Below are 19041 nucleotides of genomic sequence, written 5' to 3'. Positions count from 1 at the left end.
GTTTAATCAACATTCATAGACTTTCATTCCAAAGTATTAAGTAAGAGTAAGGAAACAATCTCACATGTGAAACAAAAATTGTAAGACTGTTTAATAAAAAATGTTTTATGATTGTGTACTAAACACTATGCTGTTTCATTAACGATTTCAAGAAGTATGTAAGTGGTAGATCGCACAGGGTTTCGGTAGTAAACAGTAGATTTTACGCCTAATCAAGTTGGCCACCCCTGTTGTAAGAGATTAAAATGTTCAAAGATTTTATTTCTTTTGTTAGGAAAGTATAATTTAGTTCATTGTCATATAAAAATAAATAAATATTCTTGCAATTTAAGTATTTTATTGGCATTTTAGAGTATTTTTATCTTATTTTGTGATCATATTACAGTATTTTCATCGTGTCACTATTGACCCCCAGTACTGTCACAACGGCCCTTGGGGTGGGTTCGGTTGTGACAACTTCCCTTCTTTTTTAAATTTCATTTTATGAACTAACCATTTGATTTAGATATATAACTTTCATGTTTATACGTTAAGCAATGAATAAACTTCATTAGAATACATTTTTTGTTCAGATTAATAGCATAATTAAAAGGTTATAGGCAATCATTTGAAAATTGTCACAACCGTACCCAGTCTACTGTTATATCGAAAATAACATGCTTTAAAATATAAAATAAAACTGCTGAGTTTCCTATTCCATTGGCGTCAATGCAATAGGAAACCGAAGCGCAGATATTTTAATGATATTACTTTCAGTTTGGATTGGACTTCCGCCGGGCAATCACTAATTTTCTTCATCTTTCAATATACTTTCTTTTCTAGTTTAATTAAATAGTTTTTTTTTTAAAACCAAATTCCGACCCTCTCCGTAACAGTGGTGTCAGAAGTGGGATGCCAGTGTTGATTTCGCCTTAAAAATTCCACTGGTATTCCGTAACGGGTCGCGTAAAAACTCAAAAACTAAAAAAAGAGACTGAAAAGTGAGTTTTTCTAAGTCCGCGTCATATTATTTGACTGTCCGTAATCCATCTGCGCGGTGTTCTCGTCCTAACTCTGTGAAACTACACCTCGTCAAAGTCGTCATCATCCCTCGAAGACGAGTCGCGACAGTAAGCCTTACTCTCTGTGAGCCTGCCGATCGTCTACCTCATCCTGAGGGTTCTTCATAAACTGCTGCCAAAAGGAGTCTAAGAGACTCTGGTCATCGCCTCACTCCTGATCACAACGCGTTGCGCGACGTGCAAACGCGTGGTCGCCGCACCGTGCTGGTGCGCCGCAACTCCCGCTGTTCCTGACCTGCTTCTCCCGAAGTCCCTATTGCCGACAACGTGCTAACGCGTCTACGTGCTCGTACTCCAAACCTGATCCTGTAACGTATTAATCAAGTGCCAAGAAATGCAAGTCAATATCCTGTTGTTCCAGCTCCTGTAAGTAAAGCATATTATTACCTGTTATTGCTACGTTTTTTGTACGGATCTAATAATTATCATATCTAATTTACATAGGGTAGACCGGGTGCAATTGTACCAGGGGACGACTGAACCATCGCAAATATCTTCTAAACTAAGCGTCGTAACTGTTGTGTGACTAAATCAAGCGCGCCAGTCTCGCGTGAACGTGGCACGAAGCGGGCGAGTGTCGCGGCGGGGAGAAATTTCTGCGCATCAAAAGTAAGTTTTTTGATGTAATATTTTTTAGTTATATTAGAAAATCTAAGCTGTATTTTTTTCTTGGTGATAGTTTAAACGCTTAGTATAATTGACGACAATGCGTTTTAATAGTTCTTGTGTCATATAGTGCTCGTATTCACAAGTAATTTACCTTTGTTGTCAAAATGGCCTTGAGGGACAATTGTTACAATTTCTTGGGTATGGTTGTACCGGTACAACTGTCCCCGTGGAACAACATTTTCAAAGCCACACGCGGTGCTCAAAAGAGAACAAAGTTCTACTGCTTTTAGATAACCACACATCGCACATCACCATATCTGCCCTGGAATATTGCAAAGAAAATGGAATTGTAATGTTGTCATTCCCACCTCACTGCTCGCACAAGTTGCAGCCCGTAGACCGCTCTGTTATCGGTCCGTTAAAAAAAGCAGTTAACTCTGCGTGCGATGCATGGATGCGCAATCATCCTGGCAAAACAATGTCTATATATGACTTACCATCGATTGTGGCCAAATCATATCCTTTGGCGTTGACTTCTACTAATATACAGGGCGGGTTTCGTTGTACGGGAGTATACCCCTTTAATAGAGATATATTCACGGAACTGGATTTCAGCCCTTCATATGTGACGGACAGACCCTTACCTGATCAGTACATTCAATTTCCTAATGTAGATGAAAATTTCGCCAGTGCACCAGCTGAATATTTGGATGCCACGACCTGTGAAAGAACCATGCCCGATCGAGACACTCAATTCGCCGATCCACCAGCTGAAGATTCAGGCCACACGACATCTGAAAGACCCATATCCAATCCAGTTAATTAATTCGCCGGTGCTACTGAAGATTCGAACCGCACGATATCTGTAATACCTGTTCAGACTAAACATTTATTTAATATTTTTTTTGCGGCGACACCTCCAACTCTCCATCATATTTGTTATAATCTTTTAACACATCTGATTCATAATCAATCGTCCTTAGTAAAAACAGCTCAACTTACTACCCATACCAGTTTTGAGAAAGATTTTCTTTGTGATTATGGTTCAAACAATGAATGGGCAGTCGATCCTCTCGCAGAGATAGAAAATCCAAATGATTCAGTCCCAAGTACACCACCACCTGTCACAGACTTTTCAGTTTTTGAAATAGCAGGCCCGTCAACCAGCAAAGCTCCGATGAAAGTATTCTCTCCGGAAGCAATTAGGCCATTTCCAAAGGCTCCGCCACGAAAAATGACAAACAAGGGTCGAAAGAAAAGAAAGTCCGCAATATTGACAGATACACCCGAAAAAGAATCTATAAGAATAGAACAGGAAGAAGTTGAACGAAAAAGAAATGCTAAAAAAGTAAAAAAAGACATAAATCGTTCCGAAAAATCTAAACTAAAAACAAAGCAATCTGAATCTAAGCAAAAGGCTGTTCATCCCAAACCAAAGGCTAACAATCCTAAACCTAAAACAAAGCCTAAACCTAAGAATAAACCTAAGCCTAAACCAAATACAAAGAAACTAAAGATTAAAGAAAAGACTGAAGCAAGTGATTTAAGTAGTGAGGAAGAAGAGTGGTTTTGCCTGGTATGTTTGGAATTGTTCGCTTCCAGCAGGCCAAATGAACAATGGGTACAATGCGTCCAATGCCATGACTGGGCCCATGAAGAATGCACATAGCAAGATAATTGTTACATTTGCCACAATTGCGAATCAGACTAATTTTAAGACATATCAGGTCTACAAATGCCATAATGTGATCTCTTTATAATTTAGGTTTAATTATTTTTATATGACTAGTCCAGTCCAAGTACAAGACTGAATTCGAATTAAACTTAAAGACTGATTAATATTTAAGGGACAATAGGGTAGTTGCTCCAAGCTGACATAGCTAATTAACATAGGTATCGTTGAGTATTAACACTATTTAATAAATATTAAAAAACAACTAGCAATTCAGCGCCAAAGGCAAAATGGTACAATTGTCCCCGGTCTACCTTGTGGATTCTATAATTTAATATTCTAAAAATAAATAATATATTAAATCATAATGTCTACGGAACCTAAGAAAAATGTGGAAGTAGCGTTGAGCGAACAGTTTCCTGTTAATGTGTTATGTAACTTTATCAGCTCTTACAAGGGTGAACGTGAAACTCTTAATGCTTTTCTTACGAATTGCCAAAACGCTCTAGATCTGGTATCGCCCAGTCAAAAGATCCTAATAAATAAATACATTCTGTCACGCTTAGAAGGTCAAGCCCAAATCGCATGTTCTAATAAAGTATTATACGATTTTAATCAACTGAAATGTTTTCTTAAACAAAACTTCGGTGAAAGAAAACATAGTCGTGCAGGCAATTATCAAATGAAACGGTTGCGCAATTCGCACTCCGTGTCGAAACTAGCCTCGCTGATTTACAATCAGAAATTTATAATTCAGAATCCTTAAAAAGGGATTTATCCGGTCGCATAGCTATGACCGAAGATCTGGCTTTATTTACCTTTTCTCTCGGATTACATCCCCAGCTCAGTAATAATGTTAGATACAGGAGCCCGAAATCTCTTAACGATGCTATTAATATCGCTCTTGAAGAAGAGAAAATTCATAATTTAATGTATAAAACCAACAGACCTAAATGTAAAATCTGTGGTAAACAGGGTCATTCCGAATCCGAATGTCGTGAAAAATATAAACGCACGGGTCCACCACGTAACTCTTCAGACCCTCAACCATCAACATCCAATAACTCAGGGTCATTTAATAACCAGCTTTTCTGCAAATATTGTAAAAATAAGGGTCATGATATTTCTCAATGCCGCAAAAGGAAATATAACAATGAGCGGCGTAATTTACAAAGTAATTCTAATAATCGTGACAAGCCAGCGGACATGCATCATATTACATACGATTCGCCGGTGCCGACACCCGAACCTTACCAAGAATCATGTGAACACGACCATGCTGATGACACTGATAACTCTTTAAACTAACTACGCGGATTTCGAAAACGTGCCGTCGTCATCCGGATAATCTAGGCACACGCACTTTCTCGCGTAAGTCCCAAAATTTAAATATTGCATCTCAACACGCTCCAAAGAGGGTTTCTATTTCGTTGAGTCATAACTCCAATTCATCTCAGCATGCTCTAAAAGGAGTCTCTGTTTCGCTGAGGCATAACTCAAATTCATCTCAGCATGCTCCAAAAGGAGTCTTTGTTTCGCTGAGTCATAACTCAAATTCATCTCAGCATGCTCCAAAAGGAGTCTTTGTTTCGCTGAGTCATAACTCAAATTCATCTCAGCATGCTCCAAAAGGAGTCTCTGTTTCGCTGAGTCATAACTCAAATTCATCTCAGCATGCTTTAAAAGGAGTCTCTGTTTCGCTGAGTCATAACTCAAATTCATCTCAGCATGCTCCAAAAGGAGTCTCTGTTTCGCTGAGTCAGCATTCTGCTACATCTCAACCTGCTCCTCTGAGGGCCCCCGTTTCGTTGAGTCAACAATCACCCTCGCCTGAGAGGTCTTCTATATCACAACTCCGTCCGTCATCCGGTTAAAAATATTAAAAATGTGTAGTGCTTACGAAATATTGAGCTGATTATATTTTATAAATAAGCAAATCATAACACAGCAATAACTTTACAATTTGATTAATTTCAGTGTTGAATAGATCAAAACTCAGTCTTCTAAAGAAAGCATTTTAGTAGAAACGGAAAATTCAAGACCAACGATAGCTAATGTCGAATTTGCCAATGAGAATGCGAACAAAGAAAATTTGGTAAAGTAGAAAAAATATGATTTACATTGATGAATGACATTGACTTATAATATTACCTATCATAGTATAACTAAATATGTTTTTAGGTAATCAAGAAGCCGTAAAAGAAGAGCCAACAATAACCTACCGTTTAGAAGGATATTCAAAAGAAAGGTACTACGTACTACGAAATATGGGCACAGGAAATGAAAATCATAGCACTAAGGGGCATTATTACTCTGCCACAACTTCATAATAGCTTCTACTTCGTTATTTTTTATTATTTAACTTCATAATAAACCTATTTTGTTTCAGTGCCAGCAACCTGCTGACTGCTTTGAATTTGAAACCGAACGCGAAGATGCAGTTTGTGACAAAAATGACTCCTTTGTCTTAGATGGACGAATTAATTGTTTCTCTTAGTCATTTCTTGGCATCTTTGCAAGCGATTGCAGATCACAGTGCTGAATCATTCGGATGCAGATTTTCAAATTTGAAATGCGTTGGCGAGACCCGAAAAGGTTTTATTTCAACTCTTCAACTGAAGTGTGATATTTGCAACGTAATATTTGATATAAGCACTGATGATTCCGCTTCTAATTATGATATCAATCATGGTGTTGTCTCCGGCACCATCAGTATTGGCTGCGGGCTCGAAAATTTAAACGAATTGATGGCCAACGCTAACATACCCGCTATGTCAAAAAGTTTGTATTCTAAAACTAGCCAAGTCGTCTATGACTGGTATCACAAAACGGCAGAAAAAGAAATGCTCAAGGTAGGAGAAGAGGAACCACAACATGCGAAAGACATTGGTAGCGTTTATAGCGAAGGAAATCCTATGATAGTTGTAATTGCTGATGGATGCTAGTCCAAATGATCATTTCGAAACAATTATGCAGCTGCATCCGGCGCGGCAGCAATAATAGGGCCTATACTGGAAAACTTTTATACCTAGGTATAAAAAATAAATACTGCATGATTTGTGCTCGAGCAGCCAATAAGCAAACCGAGCCCAAAGAACATACATACTATAAATTTTCACAGGAATTTCATGCAGCATGGAATCAGCTGCACTGGTTGAAGGCTTCAAACAATCTCTTGACACGCACGGTTTGATATATGAAAAATTGATATCAGACGGTGATTCCAGCACAATAAAAAAAATTTTGAGTAGCAACCCCTACAAAAATGTTAAAGTTGAGAAGATCGAATGTTGTAATCACCTGTTGAGAAACCTATGTAATAAGTTAAGACTTCTCATAAAAGACACTCAAATTCTGATCCAACAAAAAAACTGTTTACAGAGGCAAAAATAATGAAAATGAGGAGATACGTCGTACGTGCAATAAAGTTAAGAAAACATGCGCAGGTTTCACAAACCGAAAAGGTATTATACGCCATGCTTTAGGAGATCACATAAAATGTGAAGATCAGATATGCCCTGCAACTGATAAACTCGAAATAGATGTGACAAAAAACAATATTTTTTAAAAGATTTAGAGGTCAACACAGATGAGCGAGATGCTATTAAAAAAATACAATCAACAAAGTAGTAGCCAATACTGGATAGAACAAAGGAAAAAAAGACTAACCGCTTCTCTTTTCGGTAAAATCTGTAAAAGGAAAAACAGTATAAGTTGTGCTCCACTAGTAAAATCTGTAGGGACTTTAAGCTGACGCTGCAAACCTACCGACGACGTGCGGGCAGTAGCGCCAGTCGTTCCCCGCGCGTCTTGAGATATGGGCAGGCACATTGCATAGATTTTATGTTAGTAGCTATACGTAATATTGTGAGTTGTACCGTACATCCGTATAATCTGTGTAAATTGAATAAACCCGAACTTTCGTGAACCGCACTCCTAGTTTCTCTTGAACATTGCAACCCTTAATTACTGAACATAAGCATTCGTACAAATCCATAGTCAAACCGAAAGATTTATCTAAAGTTCCGTCGGTTGCGTATGGTAGAGGAAGAAAGTTCAAGGGTAAATCGGTGCCGTCCGAATCTTCGGGCCCACCCAATCCCGTGTTAAAACCAACGGAATATTTTGAGAGATGGGTATTTCTCATCAAATTTCGAAATTTTATTCCCGTGTCATTAGTTGTGAGTCATATGCATTAACTATGTAAGTCTATTATAACTATTTTTATTTCAATACACGCGGTCTATACTAATGTTGTTGAAAAATAAAACGTATTACCTCTAAAGAAAAAAAAGATATGGCTACTTTGTTACCCTTAAAGTCATTCCCTCACCTTGTCCCTCACTTCAAAAACATTGCTAAAATGCCTATTCACCGCAAATATATCGATATTCTTTATAATGAAATTATGCTAATACGTTAGAAAGATGTTTGTAATTGTCTATAAAAACTTACATCCAACAAACGAAAAATTTATAAAAACAATTATTTGATTTTAAATATGTCCCGCCAAATAAAATCATTCCCTCACCCTATTATGAATTATCGATTTCTGAACGTGTCGAACGATATTCAGGAATGCATCCTTAAGTTTTTAATACCTGGTAACACTCTCAAATGATTCAAAATGGCGATTTCTTCTCAACGGTAGGTAAGTTTGTGAAAAAACATATCATGTAAAAAATTATTAAGAGTTACATTTATGGCGATCATTACCTCACGTTACATGTATGTATTAAGTATTTAAGTATATGTGTATATTATTTGTCTTTTTTATACGTTTTTGGGAGTAAAATGTATATTCGAAATGGAACAAGTAAATTGAGGTAATGTGCCGGTGTTTTTGTAGCTTTAGTTAAAAATCGTCATTCCCTCACGGTCATTCCCTCACTGCATTTAGTAGTGAGGGAATGACAACTGTATGAGGGAATGATTTATATAATATTCTATGTTGTTTTTTTGCTTATTTCTTGCGACTATTTCATGATATTCAATTTAATACAGGTAAATGTATGTGAAAGAAAAATGGGACGAACAAAGAAGTTGAGTGATGCAGAAAAAAAATTAAGAAAAAAATAATATGATCGAAAAAGGCGAGAAAAAATGAAAAATAATACTGAATCTTTGGAAAAACTGCAGGAAAAAGAAAGAATAAAATATTTAAAGAAAAAAGAGAAGGGTCAGGTAAAATCTGTTATTCATATGAACGCTAGAGAACTTAGACAAAAGCGAAAACAATGGAAAGATTTTGTAATTTGCTATTTTATGACGGCCTCTGTGGCGCAGCGGTAGTACGCACTGTCTGTGACACCGGAGGTCCCGGGTTCAAATCTCGGCCAGGACATGAGGAGAAAAGAACTTTTTCTGATTGGCCTGGGTCTTGGATGTTTATCTATATTAGTATTTATAAAATTATTATAAAATATAGTATCGTTGAGTTAGTATCTCGTAACAAAAGTCTCGAACTTACTTCGAGGCTAACTCAATCTGTGTAATTTGTCCCGTATATATTTATACATACATACATACATACATATCATCACGTCTATATCCCTTACGGGGTAGACAGAGCCAACAGTCTTGAAAAGACTGAAAGGCCACGTTCAGCTATTTGGCTTAATGATAGAATTGAGATTCAAATAGTGACAGGTTGCTAGCCTGTCGCCTAAAAAAGAATCCCTTGTTTGTAAGCCTATCCCTTAGTCGCCTTTTACGACATCCATGGGAAAGAGATGGAGTGGTCCTATTCTTTTTTTTTTATTGGTGCCGGGAACCACACGGCACATATATTTATTTATATTTATTTATTTATTTTGTATGCAAAAATTGCAAATTTAGAAAAAAGACTGAAGAATGCAGTGAAGTTAAGTGAAAAGTACAAAAAGAGGTGTATGAGACTGAAAGAAAAAAGATACGACCCAGAATCACCTGCAAGTAAAGTAAATGTGCTCCTAAAGAATGTAAACGTTCCTGAGAGTGTGAAGAAGAAACTACTTGACACAATGGCCGTTTGGGCTCACTTAAAACCCATATTTGAGTGGATAAAAACACAAAATTTACCCATTTCCCGATTGCATATGTTGAGTGACGGACCTGTTAACCAATATAAAAATAAATTTATGTTTGAAATTGTGTGTTGCCCATCTGTCGCTCATCTATCCAGAAATCGCATACTTTTCGTGGCATTATTCTGAGCCCGGACATGGTAAAGGAGCACCTGACGGTGTCGGTGGAACACTGAAGCGGACAGCAGATAAATTCGTTGCTGAAGGCCTTGATATTGTAGACCTGAATTCATTGAAACCTATCCTTCAATCCAGGTGTCCTATTTTACTGTTTGAAGTTACCACAGCAGATATTTCACTGATGGATGATCTCATAAAACAGTCCAGTACTATTCCAACTTTTCGGGGAACACAAAAAATACGCCAGTTTGTATTTTTTAACAACACTCTACAGTGCAGAAGACTTTCATGCATAGATTGCGAAGAAGATTGTACGCACTATCATTTGGGATATTTTCAACGACACAAAAAGAATCGATTCACTAAGAGGCGCAACAAATCACCTGAAAAGTCAATGGAATTGGATATAATGAAGAATAATCACCAATTGTCTTTACCGTCGTCTTTGCGCATTTAAGATCATACCGGAATGTTCAAAGAAAATGATACAATTGATTTAGGAGATGAAGAATCTAATCTAATAAGTAAAGTTTTGAGTTAATTTTTCTTAGAATATAATATTTAAATGTTTAATTATAAAAAACAATACTTAATTTTGTTTATTTGTACATGTCTTTTATTATTATACAACAATAAATCATTCCCTCACTCTGTTATTCATTCCCTCATTTATTTATTTTTTTAATCATTATTTTTAGAGATTATATGCAAAAATATGGATGACCAATGGTGCTAAATAAATCTCTTAAGGCAACTTTATTGATTTCTGCAAAAGAAATATCTGTAGCTTATAGAAAAAAAAATTACAATAATATCTCAAATTTTGAAATTTGATAAGAAATACCCAGATACTTTACACCTGCATTGTTAGAGCAAATCTCTCTCGAATGACGAAATCAGGTAGCCAGTTGAAGCCTGTTTGCACTGAAACAGAAATAAGGAAGTTTTTTGGTGTGCATGGCCTAATAGGTTGTTTTAAGTTCACTAGAATTAAGTTATTTTGGAATCAACGCTTTAAGTTCGACCCTATTGCAAGTGCTATGTCCCGTGACAGGTTTTTTTTTGCTTCGAGTAAATCTTCACGTCGTTAATGTACATGCAGTAAACCAAGCTGAAGAACAGGAGAAAAATAAATTATTGAGAGTTCAACCTGTCATTGATGCAGTAGGTAATCGTTGTCTCCAATTGCCTCAAAATGCTGGGAATTATTCGGTTGACGAGCAAATGATTCCTTTTGGTGGACGATGCGCCGGACTTAAGGTAGTTGTGAAAAACAAAGCACGACCTGAAGGTCTGAAAAAGTTTGTTGTGACTACCTCTTCAGGGCTCGTTTTGGATTTTGAAATCTATCAAGGAGGTACTACTTACTTGCCCGATTTGCAGAGATTTGGACTATTTGGAGTAGGCCCATCTGTTATTTTACGTTTAGCGAGTAGTTTACCCGAGGGCAGTTTTCTATACTTTGACAGATATTTTACTTCTTTTTCTTCTACTTATCTTAAAATGGAAAGACAATAAAGCAGTCTTGATAGCTTCAACAGCTTTTGGTGCTGAACCTATTTCTGTAGTACCTAGATGGGAAAAGAAAAATAGACGGTACATTGATGTTAGTTGTCCTGTTGCTGTGGTAAATTACATCGCCCACATGGGAGGCGTAGATACCTGCGACGAACAGATGAAACTTTATCGGACTTGGGTCAAATCAAGAAAATGGACGTTGAAGGTTATCCTACTACTATTATAAAGGCGAAAGTTTGTATGGATGTTTGTTACTCTTTCACGCAAAAACTACTGAACCGATTACCATGAAATTTGGTATGTAGGTAGCTGAAGACCCAGAATAACACATAGGCTACTTTTTATCCCAGAGTTCCCGCGGGATTGATAGGGTTTCCATGCGGACGAAGTCGCGGGCGGCCTCTAGTCCTCCATATGTTCGATTTTGCAATTGTAAACTCCTGGATGGAGTATCGAGATGACTGTAAGGCCAACAAAATGAAGTCTAAAGATATTTTGGACCTTCTTGGCTGTCGACTATGTGTAAGTGACTATTTGCTGGCTGGTACACCACGATCTGCAAGACATGAGACATCTGAGCTTGCAGAAATGCCAATGACTTCTCAATACCGGCCAAAACCATTGCCATCTCTGGACAAACAGCTTGACTGCTATAACCACTGGCCGACTTTTGATACACTAAAACAACCGCGAGTTTGTCGCAACAGAAATTGTAACAGCAGGTCCCGCTGCCGCTGCACCAAATGTGATATTTATTTATGTCTAACGAAAGATAGGAACTGTTTCTATGACTTTCATAACCAAGATTAAATAAGTTTCAGCATATATCTTATTTAATTTTGATTGTGAAAAGTTTTAAGGCACCCTGATTTATCTTCTAGACGCCCTGAGGCAACTTCAGCTGCCAGAGCTTTGGTGTTTAATAAAGTGGCTGTGAATGGATTTTTTGACTTGCTTGAAGCAGTTATCGATAAACATGGTCTTAATTAACGTCGAACGTCGAAACGTCGGATCGAATATTTAACGTCGAAGAAACTGGCGTCAGTACCGTTCCAAAAAGCCAGTCTAGAATACTTGCACTAAAAGGACAAAAGCAGGTTGGTTGCTTGACGTCTGCTGAAAGAGGTCAATTGGTGACAGCAGAAATATGTTTCAGAGCAACAGGAACCTATGTCCCACCAATGCTTATTTTTGCTCTTAAACGCATGAAGAACGAGCTTCTTGATGGAGCGCCTGCTGGGTTTTGGGGAACATTCAGCAATAATGGATGGATCACTACTAACATATTTTTTGACTGGTTCAAATCTTTTGTTGAATTTACAAAGCCTACAAAAGAAAAACCGATTCTTCTAGATGGCCATGCATCTCATACTAAAAATCTCGAACTAATCGAGTACGCGAGGAAGCTTAATGTTGCTTTGCACGCACACTGCACCCACAAATTGCAGCCGCTAGATGTTTCATTTATGAAACCATTAAGCATCTACTACAGTGCCGAAGTCAAAAAATGTTTACGAGAGCATCCAGGACGCGTAGTGACTCCTTACCAAGTGGGACTGCTTCTTCAAAGAGCTTATCTACAAGTAGCAACTATGGTCACTGCCATAAATGGGTTTCAAAAGTGTGGCATATGGCCCGTAGACAGAAATGTGTTTACAGATGCGGATTTCTTGGCTGCAGACACAACGAACACTGAGGAAATTACCACCGACGATTCCAGTGTGGTTGAGAGACTACAGCAATTCAGCATACAGCATTTACTAATACAGCATTTACATCAGAACCTGACCTTTCGTCACTCTATGTCCGAACAGTTCAACATGCTAACAGCGAATCTTCAACAGAGACCAGAACACATGTCACTAGTGAGAGCACTTCCGCTGTTATTCAAGGGAATGGCGACTGTAGCGACCCTAACGTTTCGCTTATGCAGCGTACTACTAGGCAGACGCGCAACGTTAGTTAGCCATTCCCGTCTTATTGATTTTACTGTACGGTCGGTATCTCGGTATCTTAAACTGTGTATGTTTATTTGTGCCTATAAAAGAATAAACTCTTAAGTGAACAATATCTTTTAATTAAATCTTATATACATTAACATACAATCCTACATTGGTGACCCCGACGTGATGTCTGTGCCAGTGCCACCCCATCCACTAGACGCACTTGCACACAGTGCGTCTAGTGGAAATGAACAGATGGCGAGTACGTCTAGTGAATTAGCGGTCATAAGTGTTTCTTCTCAGATTCCAGAGTTCTGGGTGTAGAGTTGAGTAGATTTAATTATGACGCCCCCCCCCTGCAGAAAACAAATATGAAACGCTCAAAAATAGATTGTTGGTCGCTTATGAAGAAAAGTGCACAATGCCAATTTAATAAATTAGTAAAAGAGATAGATTTGGGGACTCAGAAACCGTCGCAATTACTGCGATGCATGGCGCAGTTAGCAAAGAATTCACAGGTGGAAGATGAGGCGCTAAAACGTTTATGGATTTCACGATTAGGCGATTAACACACTGCCCCGCACCACGCAGCGTAGCGCGTGAATGCGTGTTCGAACGTTGCTTGTAAGTATCTCCGTTTGTATGGAAAACACGCACAGTCTAACACACAGAAAATGCATCCACGCACGTTCATGCGGATCACGCGCATACACGCGGAGAAACATGCACCCCCGCGCGTAGGTGCGGGGCGAGACGCAAGGTATGGCACACCGAATCCCGCAGTCGCAGTGCCGCGCGTGATTTTGAATGGGCGTGACGTGTGTGTTTGAAAATGGATCTCGATATCGATCGATTTATATTTGAAATCGAAAACCACCCAGCTATCTGGAATATGAAATGTGATGAATACAGTGACAGAGCGCAGAAGGTGAAACAATGGGAGGAAGTAATAAATATATTTACTGATAATAATGCATCGGTTGAAGAAAAAAAAAAGAACGGTAAGTTGTTTTAATTTTTTTATTCATTACAAGATAATGATAGGTAAATTACAATTATGAACGCTGCAGCTAGTTTAAGCATATTTGTTTTGCCACGGCAAAGGGTCAATATTAACAAAAAATCAGCTAAATTATTCCTTGCATTACTGCCGCGTGTACCTGATAGAAGTCTAGCCCTCGGAATTTCGCACATACCCTCTGTATCACCATTGAATACTATTTCGTTGAAATTAACACCATGCCTTTCTCTTACGAAATTGTGAAGCAAACAGCACGCTTTGATAATTTTTATTGCCAAATTTACGTTAACATCTAATGGTCGTTGAAATATTCGCCATTTGTGAGTTAACATTCCAAATGCACATTCTATATACCTGCGCGCTCGGCTCAGACGATAGTTAAATATTCTTTTAGTAAAATTCAAGTTGGTCCCCGGATATGGCCTTAATATGTGTTCAGAAATGCTAAAAGCTTCATCGCCTATGAAAAAATATGGCAGATCATTGGGAACTCCCGGAATATTCGATTCTTTTGGTATATTAAGATTAAATTCCCTAAGTTTTTTGTAAAATATTGAATTCTGAAAAACAGTACTATCGCTACATTTACCATACGCACCAACATCGATGAAAATGAATTTATAATTAGAATCACAAATGGCTACTAACAATATTGAAAAAAAATGTTTGTAATTGTAATACAATGATCCTGTTAAGGATGGTTTGTAAACTCTGACATGTTTTCCATCAATAGCTCCAATCACATGAGGAAAATTTGCCCGTTGTTGGAAACCTTCAGCTATGCTTAACCACGCTTCAGTCGTGAGCTCAGGAAAACATTCTGCTCTCATGATGTCCCAAATGGCTGTGCAAACGTCTTCCACGATTTTTCTGATGGTTGATAATCCTATTCTGTGGCTGAAGTGAAGCTCAGTAAACGAGCAACCACTTGCTAAGTATCTGAAATATAACAGTTTTTTTTTTATTTTGTTTTAGGAACATTACTTCAAAAAAGGTGGAGAACGCTTCGTGATGGTTTTGTTAAACAACGGCGGGAACTAGCTACTACCAAAAGCGGATCAGCTGCTACGCATAAAAAATACAAATATTATAATCAACTCTTGTTTCTCTTACCAGTAGTATCAATGAATAAAACGCACAACAGTATGGCAAATCAAGAAAACAATGACCCAGTTGAAGAGCAACAGGGTAGTAACATAATTCCACCGAAACCAAAGAAAACCAAAAACAGTGACCCAACAGATAAAATTGGTAGTGAACTTTTGAACGTTTTAAAATCTACGTTGCAACAAAAGACTGATGAAGAAGATTCTGATCGACAATTTATGTTGTCATTGGTTGACGATTTTAAAAGGGTGCCTCAAAGATTAAAGCCAAGGATAAAGATAAATATAATAAAATGTATCTTGGAAGCACAAAGTGAGGAAGGCAATTTCCAACAAGTACAAGGCGCCGATTATTATGAATACGGCACTTATTCAAATCAATATGGTGGTTACTACACTAAACCTCACAGAGAATGTACGGAAAATAGGCGTCCAAGTAATCAGCCCTCCTCATCCAGTTTTAATCTACCAGCTGAAGAATATATTGAAAGAAACTTTCCCAATAATCAGCAATCACTTGTGGAAAACACCACATTGGCAATGGAAGATCAAATCTCTCCAATGTCCGTAAATACTCAAAATTCCGAGGAATCTGAACTTTTACCATTGTTCGAAAATTAACACTTCTTAATACGCTACAAAAAAAAACTTAAGATATAAGGTACAAAAGTTAACAAAATAAATATTACTGGGATCTCATAATTGTGATTAGCAAGAAGGTAGTTATTTGTGATTTTAGAAATTAAAGCTGTGATTAGTAGAGTCATTAAAAATAAGTAGAATATCTGTTTAGTGGTACTATCTAATTGTGATAAGCAAGTAAGTATCTAAACACTCCCAAGAATGAAAGCTGTGATTATAATAGTAGACTGATGTGTATTAGATAAGTACTAATTAATATTTTATAACAGTGACTGCAGTACAAATTTTGATAAATAAACGCACAATAAATCAAAATCACTAGTTTTATTCGTATATAATAGCCTGGGTTTAACTATAATAATATCGATATAGTTAACTTAATATGTATTTAGAAAATTGAAATTATTTACTTACCTCAATGTTACCCAAAGCTTCTCTTCTGGCGTAATACAAAGACGAAAATTTGTATCTCTTCCACTAATACCTACCTGTTCGAATTTTGCTGAGCAAATAATCAAAAGATGTTGTTGACATACGCGTATAGTTGAAGAACTTCTCTTCATATTTTCTAAGGTCCCAATAATTTTGAACAAATGACCCATTTAACCTTTAACTACCGTAGTGACGTCTCACAGACGTTGCCATACCTTTTCGCATTCATATTTTGGCCGGTGGATACACCCTCGTCCCTCACAGTACCTTCCCCCCTCCCTGTACGCTGTCCCGCAGTGTGGCGCCAGAGCGCGTAAGGTGCACACGTTTCCCGCCACGCTGCACTCGACGTCTCACGGACGCAAGGTCGGTATTAATGTTATCTTTTCTTAACGTCTGAATGATGTCTGCGCGGTGTTTATGAATTTTTGCCTTAACGTCTTGCAGTCGTAACAACGGTAAATATGCTATAATATTAATGATATTTTTTCAGATGTCTGAATCTGAGGGATCATCATCCAGAAAAAGAAAATGTCAAACTGAAAAGAACCGACATGTCATTCCTATAAAAAGTTTAGAAACTTCTGTACTCAGCGTGATGGAACAGGAAGATACAGATTCAGATTTTAGCCAGTTCGATGACAGCGATGCAGATCCTAATTTTGTACTCGAAGAAGGTGAGGATACGAATTCTGAGCAGTCGGAGTTAGAGGCTGAGGATATTTCTGACATGAACACTCAAGAAAATCAAAATATGGCTGGTGATGTTAACTTACTGTTACCCGAGGCTTCCATAGAATCAGGTATGGATGTTGAAGTTAATATTTCTCCTCAAAATATTGGCGACAGTTATTTATGCCTCAGTCAAGTACCTCAATCCGATGCTCAATGCCACACTCAAGTACCTCAACCCGTAACTCAGCCTTCCGAGATTCCACCACGCAACTACTATGGCCGAAATCGTTATAAGTGGTCTTCTGTAGAGCCAATTGCCCGTAATACGCGAACACAACTACACAATGTAGTTCACATGTCAAGAAGACTGGCACCATCAACATTTAATAATCTAACGGAGCTTTGGGAACTTTTTATAACAAATGACATGCTTACTTTAATTGTTACATTTACAAACAAAAAAATTGAAGGCTACAGAGCGAAATACAAAGATCAAGGTAAATCCGAACTTCGTGCAACTACTGAAATTGAAATGAGGGCCTTTTTTGGTTTTTTATATTATACTGCTGTTTTTAAATCCAATAGGGAAAATTCAGACTTCATTTTTGCCACTGATGGCTCCGGTAGAGAAATTTTTCGATGTGTTATGAGCAAGCATCGCTTCTTGGTTCTATTACACTGTCTTCGATTTGATGATGCTGATACACGTGCATCTAGATTACTTACAGATAAAATAGCAGCTATATCAGAAATATTACAGAAGTTTATACAGAATTGCCAAAGTAACTACACGCTTGGAACACACGTCTATATTGACGAAATGTTAATAGCGTTTAGAGGAAGATGCAAATTCATAATTTACTTACCGAGTAAACCAGCTAAATATGGAATAAAAATGCTTCTTTTAGTTGACGCTCGAACTTTTTACATTTACAACGCTTATATCTATTATGGAAAAGGGTCGGATGGAGAAGGACTCACTGAATCAGAAAAGAAACTGGGGGTGCCAACTCAAAGTTTGTTACATTTGTGCAAAGTTATCGAAGGTACCCACCGAAATGTCACCGCTGATAATTATTTTTCTTCAATTGAAGCTGTGGAATGCTTGACTGAGAGAGGACTTACATATTTAGGTACACTGAAGAAAAATAAAAGAGAAATCCCACCAGAATTTCAGGCCGCAAAGAATAGGAAAGTTGGAGAAGTATTATACGGATTTACAAAGGACATTACAATTATATCTTACGTTCCAAAACCGAATAGAGTTGTTTTGGTTATTTCATCAATGCACCATAATAAGGAGACTGATTTGGATACGCAGAAACCTGCGATAATCATTGATTATAATCACACAAAAGGAGGTGTTGACGAGGTAGACAAGAAATGTGCCAACTACTCTTGCTCTCGTAGAACTAGACGTTGGCCAATGGTTATATTTTATCGGCTGCTTGACATGAGTGGTGTCAATGCATATATATTATATAAAGATTGCGAAAATTGCGAAAATACAAAACCTATGAATCGAGGAGATTTTTTGCGCAGTTTAGCTCGCGAATTAGTTTTGCCTCAACTCAAGTTGAGAGTTTACAATGATAGAATTCCAAGAGAACTGAGGTTCACTATTCAAAGAATAATTGGAAAAGCAAATATGCCCCCCGCTCCTTCGACAGCTTCGACTTCAGGAGCCCTTGAAGTACGAAAAACTTGTGCCATATGCCCAAGTAAAATGAGAAGACGAACAAAATATTTTTGTTGTATCTGTTCAACACCTATGTGCCTGAGTTGCTGTAATCAGATTTGCAATGACTGCAAATAAGGTGCTAATTTGTATTTTTTATTGTTATTTCCTTTAATTTCCTACATTTACTGTTAAGTATTTGATAAAAGACTAATATATAAGACTTCATTATAGAAAATTAATGCAAGACTGATCGAGTACAAAGAATTACTTAGTATTAAAATATTGTTAAGTGATCATACAAAATAATGAGACTTTAAACCTTGTGATTTTTTTTGTAGTATATTTTAGGCTAGTTTTTCTCAGTATATCCTAATGTTTGAAGTTTAAATATTAGGAAAATATATGTTTAACATAGTTACTACTTTCTATTTTTGAAATAATGTGATTCAATGTCAGTGCCATTAAAAAAGAAAATTTTTGATCTCAAATAGTGTGG

The 19041-nt window shown here is 37.4% G+C and overlaps 2 protein-coding genes and 1 long non-coding RNA gene across 3 annotated transcripts in view; 1 reads left to right on the top strand and 2 right to left on the bottom strand.

The window, feature by feature from the left end:
- LOC132901984 (uncharacterized) overlaps positions 1-19041 on the bottom strand; it is a 62227-nt gene that overhangs the window by 2328 nt on the left and 40858 nt on the right. The window lies entirely within an intron of this gene.
- Positions 13805-16359, bottom strand: LOC132901974 (uncharacterized). Its single transcript, XM_060945359.1, has 2 exons — positions 16172-16359; positions 13805-14948 (listed from the first exon to the last, which is right to left on the bottom strand). The coding sequence occupies exons 1-2, from the start codon at positions 16357-16359 to the stop codon at positions 14009-14011; spliced, it is 1128 nt and encodes a 375-aa protein (XP_060801342.1). The 3' UTR covers positions 13805-14008.
- Positions 16498-18999, top strand: LOC132901967 (piggyBac transposable element-derived protein 4-like). Its single transcript, XM_060945345.1, has 2 exons — positions 16498-16555; positions 16683-18999. Exon 2 carries the CDS (start codon positions 16683-16685, stop codon positions 18678-18680), a length of 1998 nt encoding a protein of 665 aa, XP_060801328.1. The 5' UTR covers positions 16498-16555; the 3' UTR covers positions 18681-18999.

The sequence above is a fragment of the Amyelois transitella genome, chromosome 8, assembly GCF_032362555.1.
Source record: "Amyelois transitella isolate CPQ chromosome 8, ilAmyTran1.1, whole genome shotgun sequence".
Taxonomy (NCBI): domain Eukaryota; kingdom Metazoa; phylum Arthropoda; class Insecta; order Lepidoptera; family Pyralidae; genus Amyelois; species Amyelois transitella.
The sequence above is the reverse complement of the archived record's forward strand: the minus strand, read 5'-3'. Positions and strand labels throughout refer to the sequence as shown.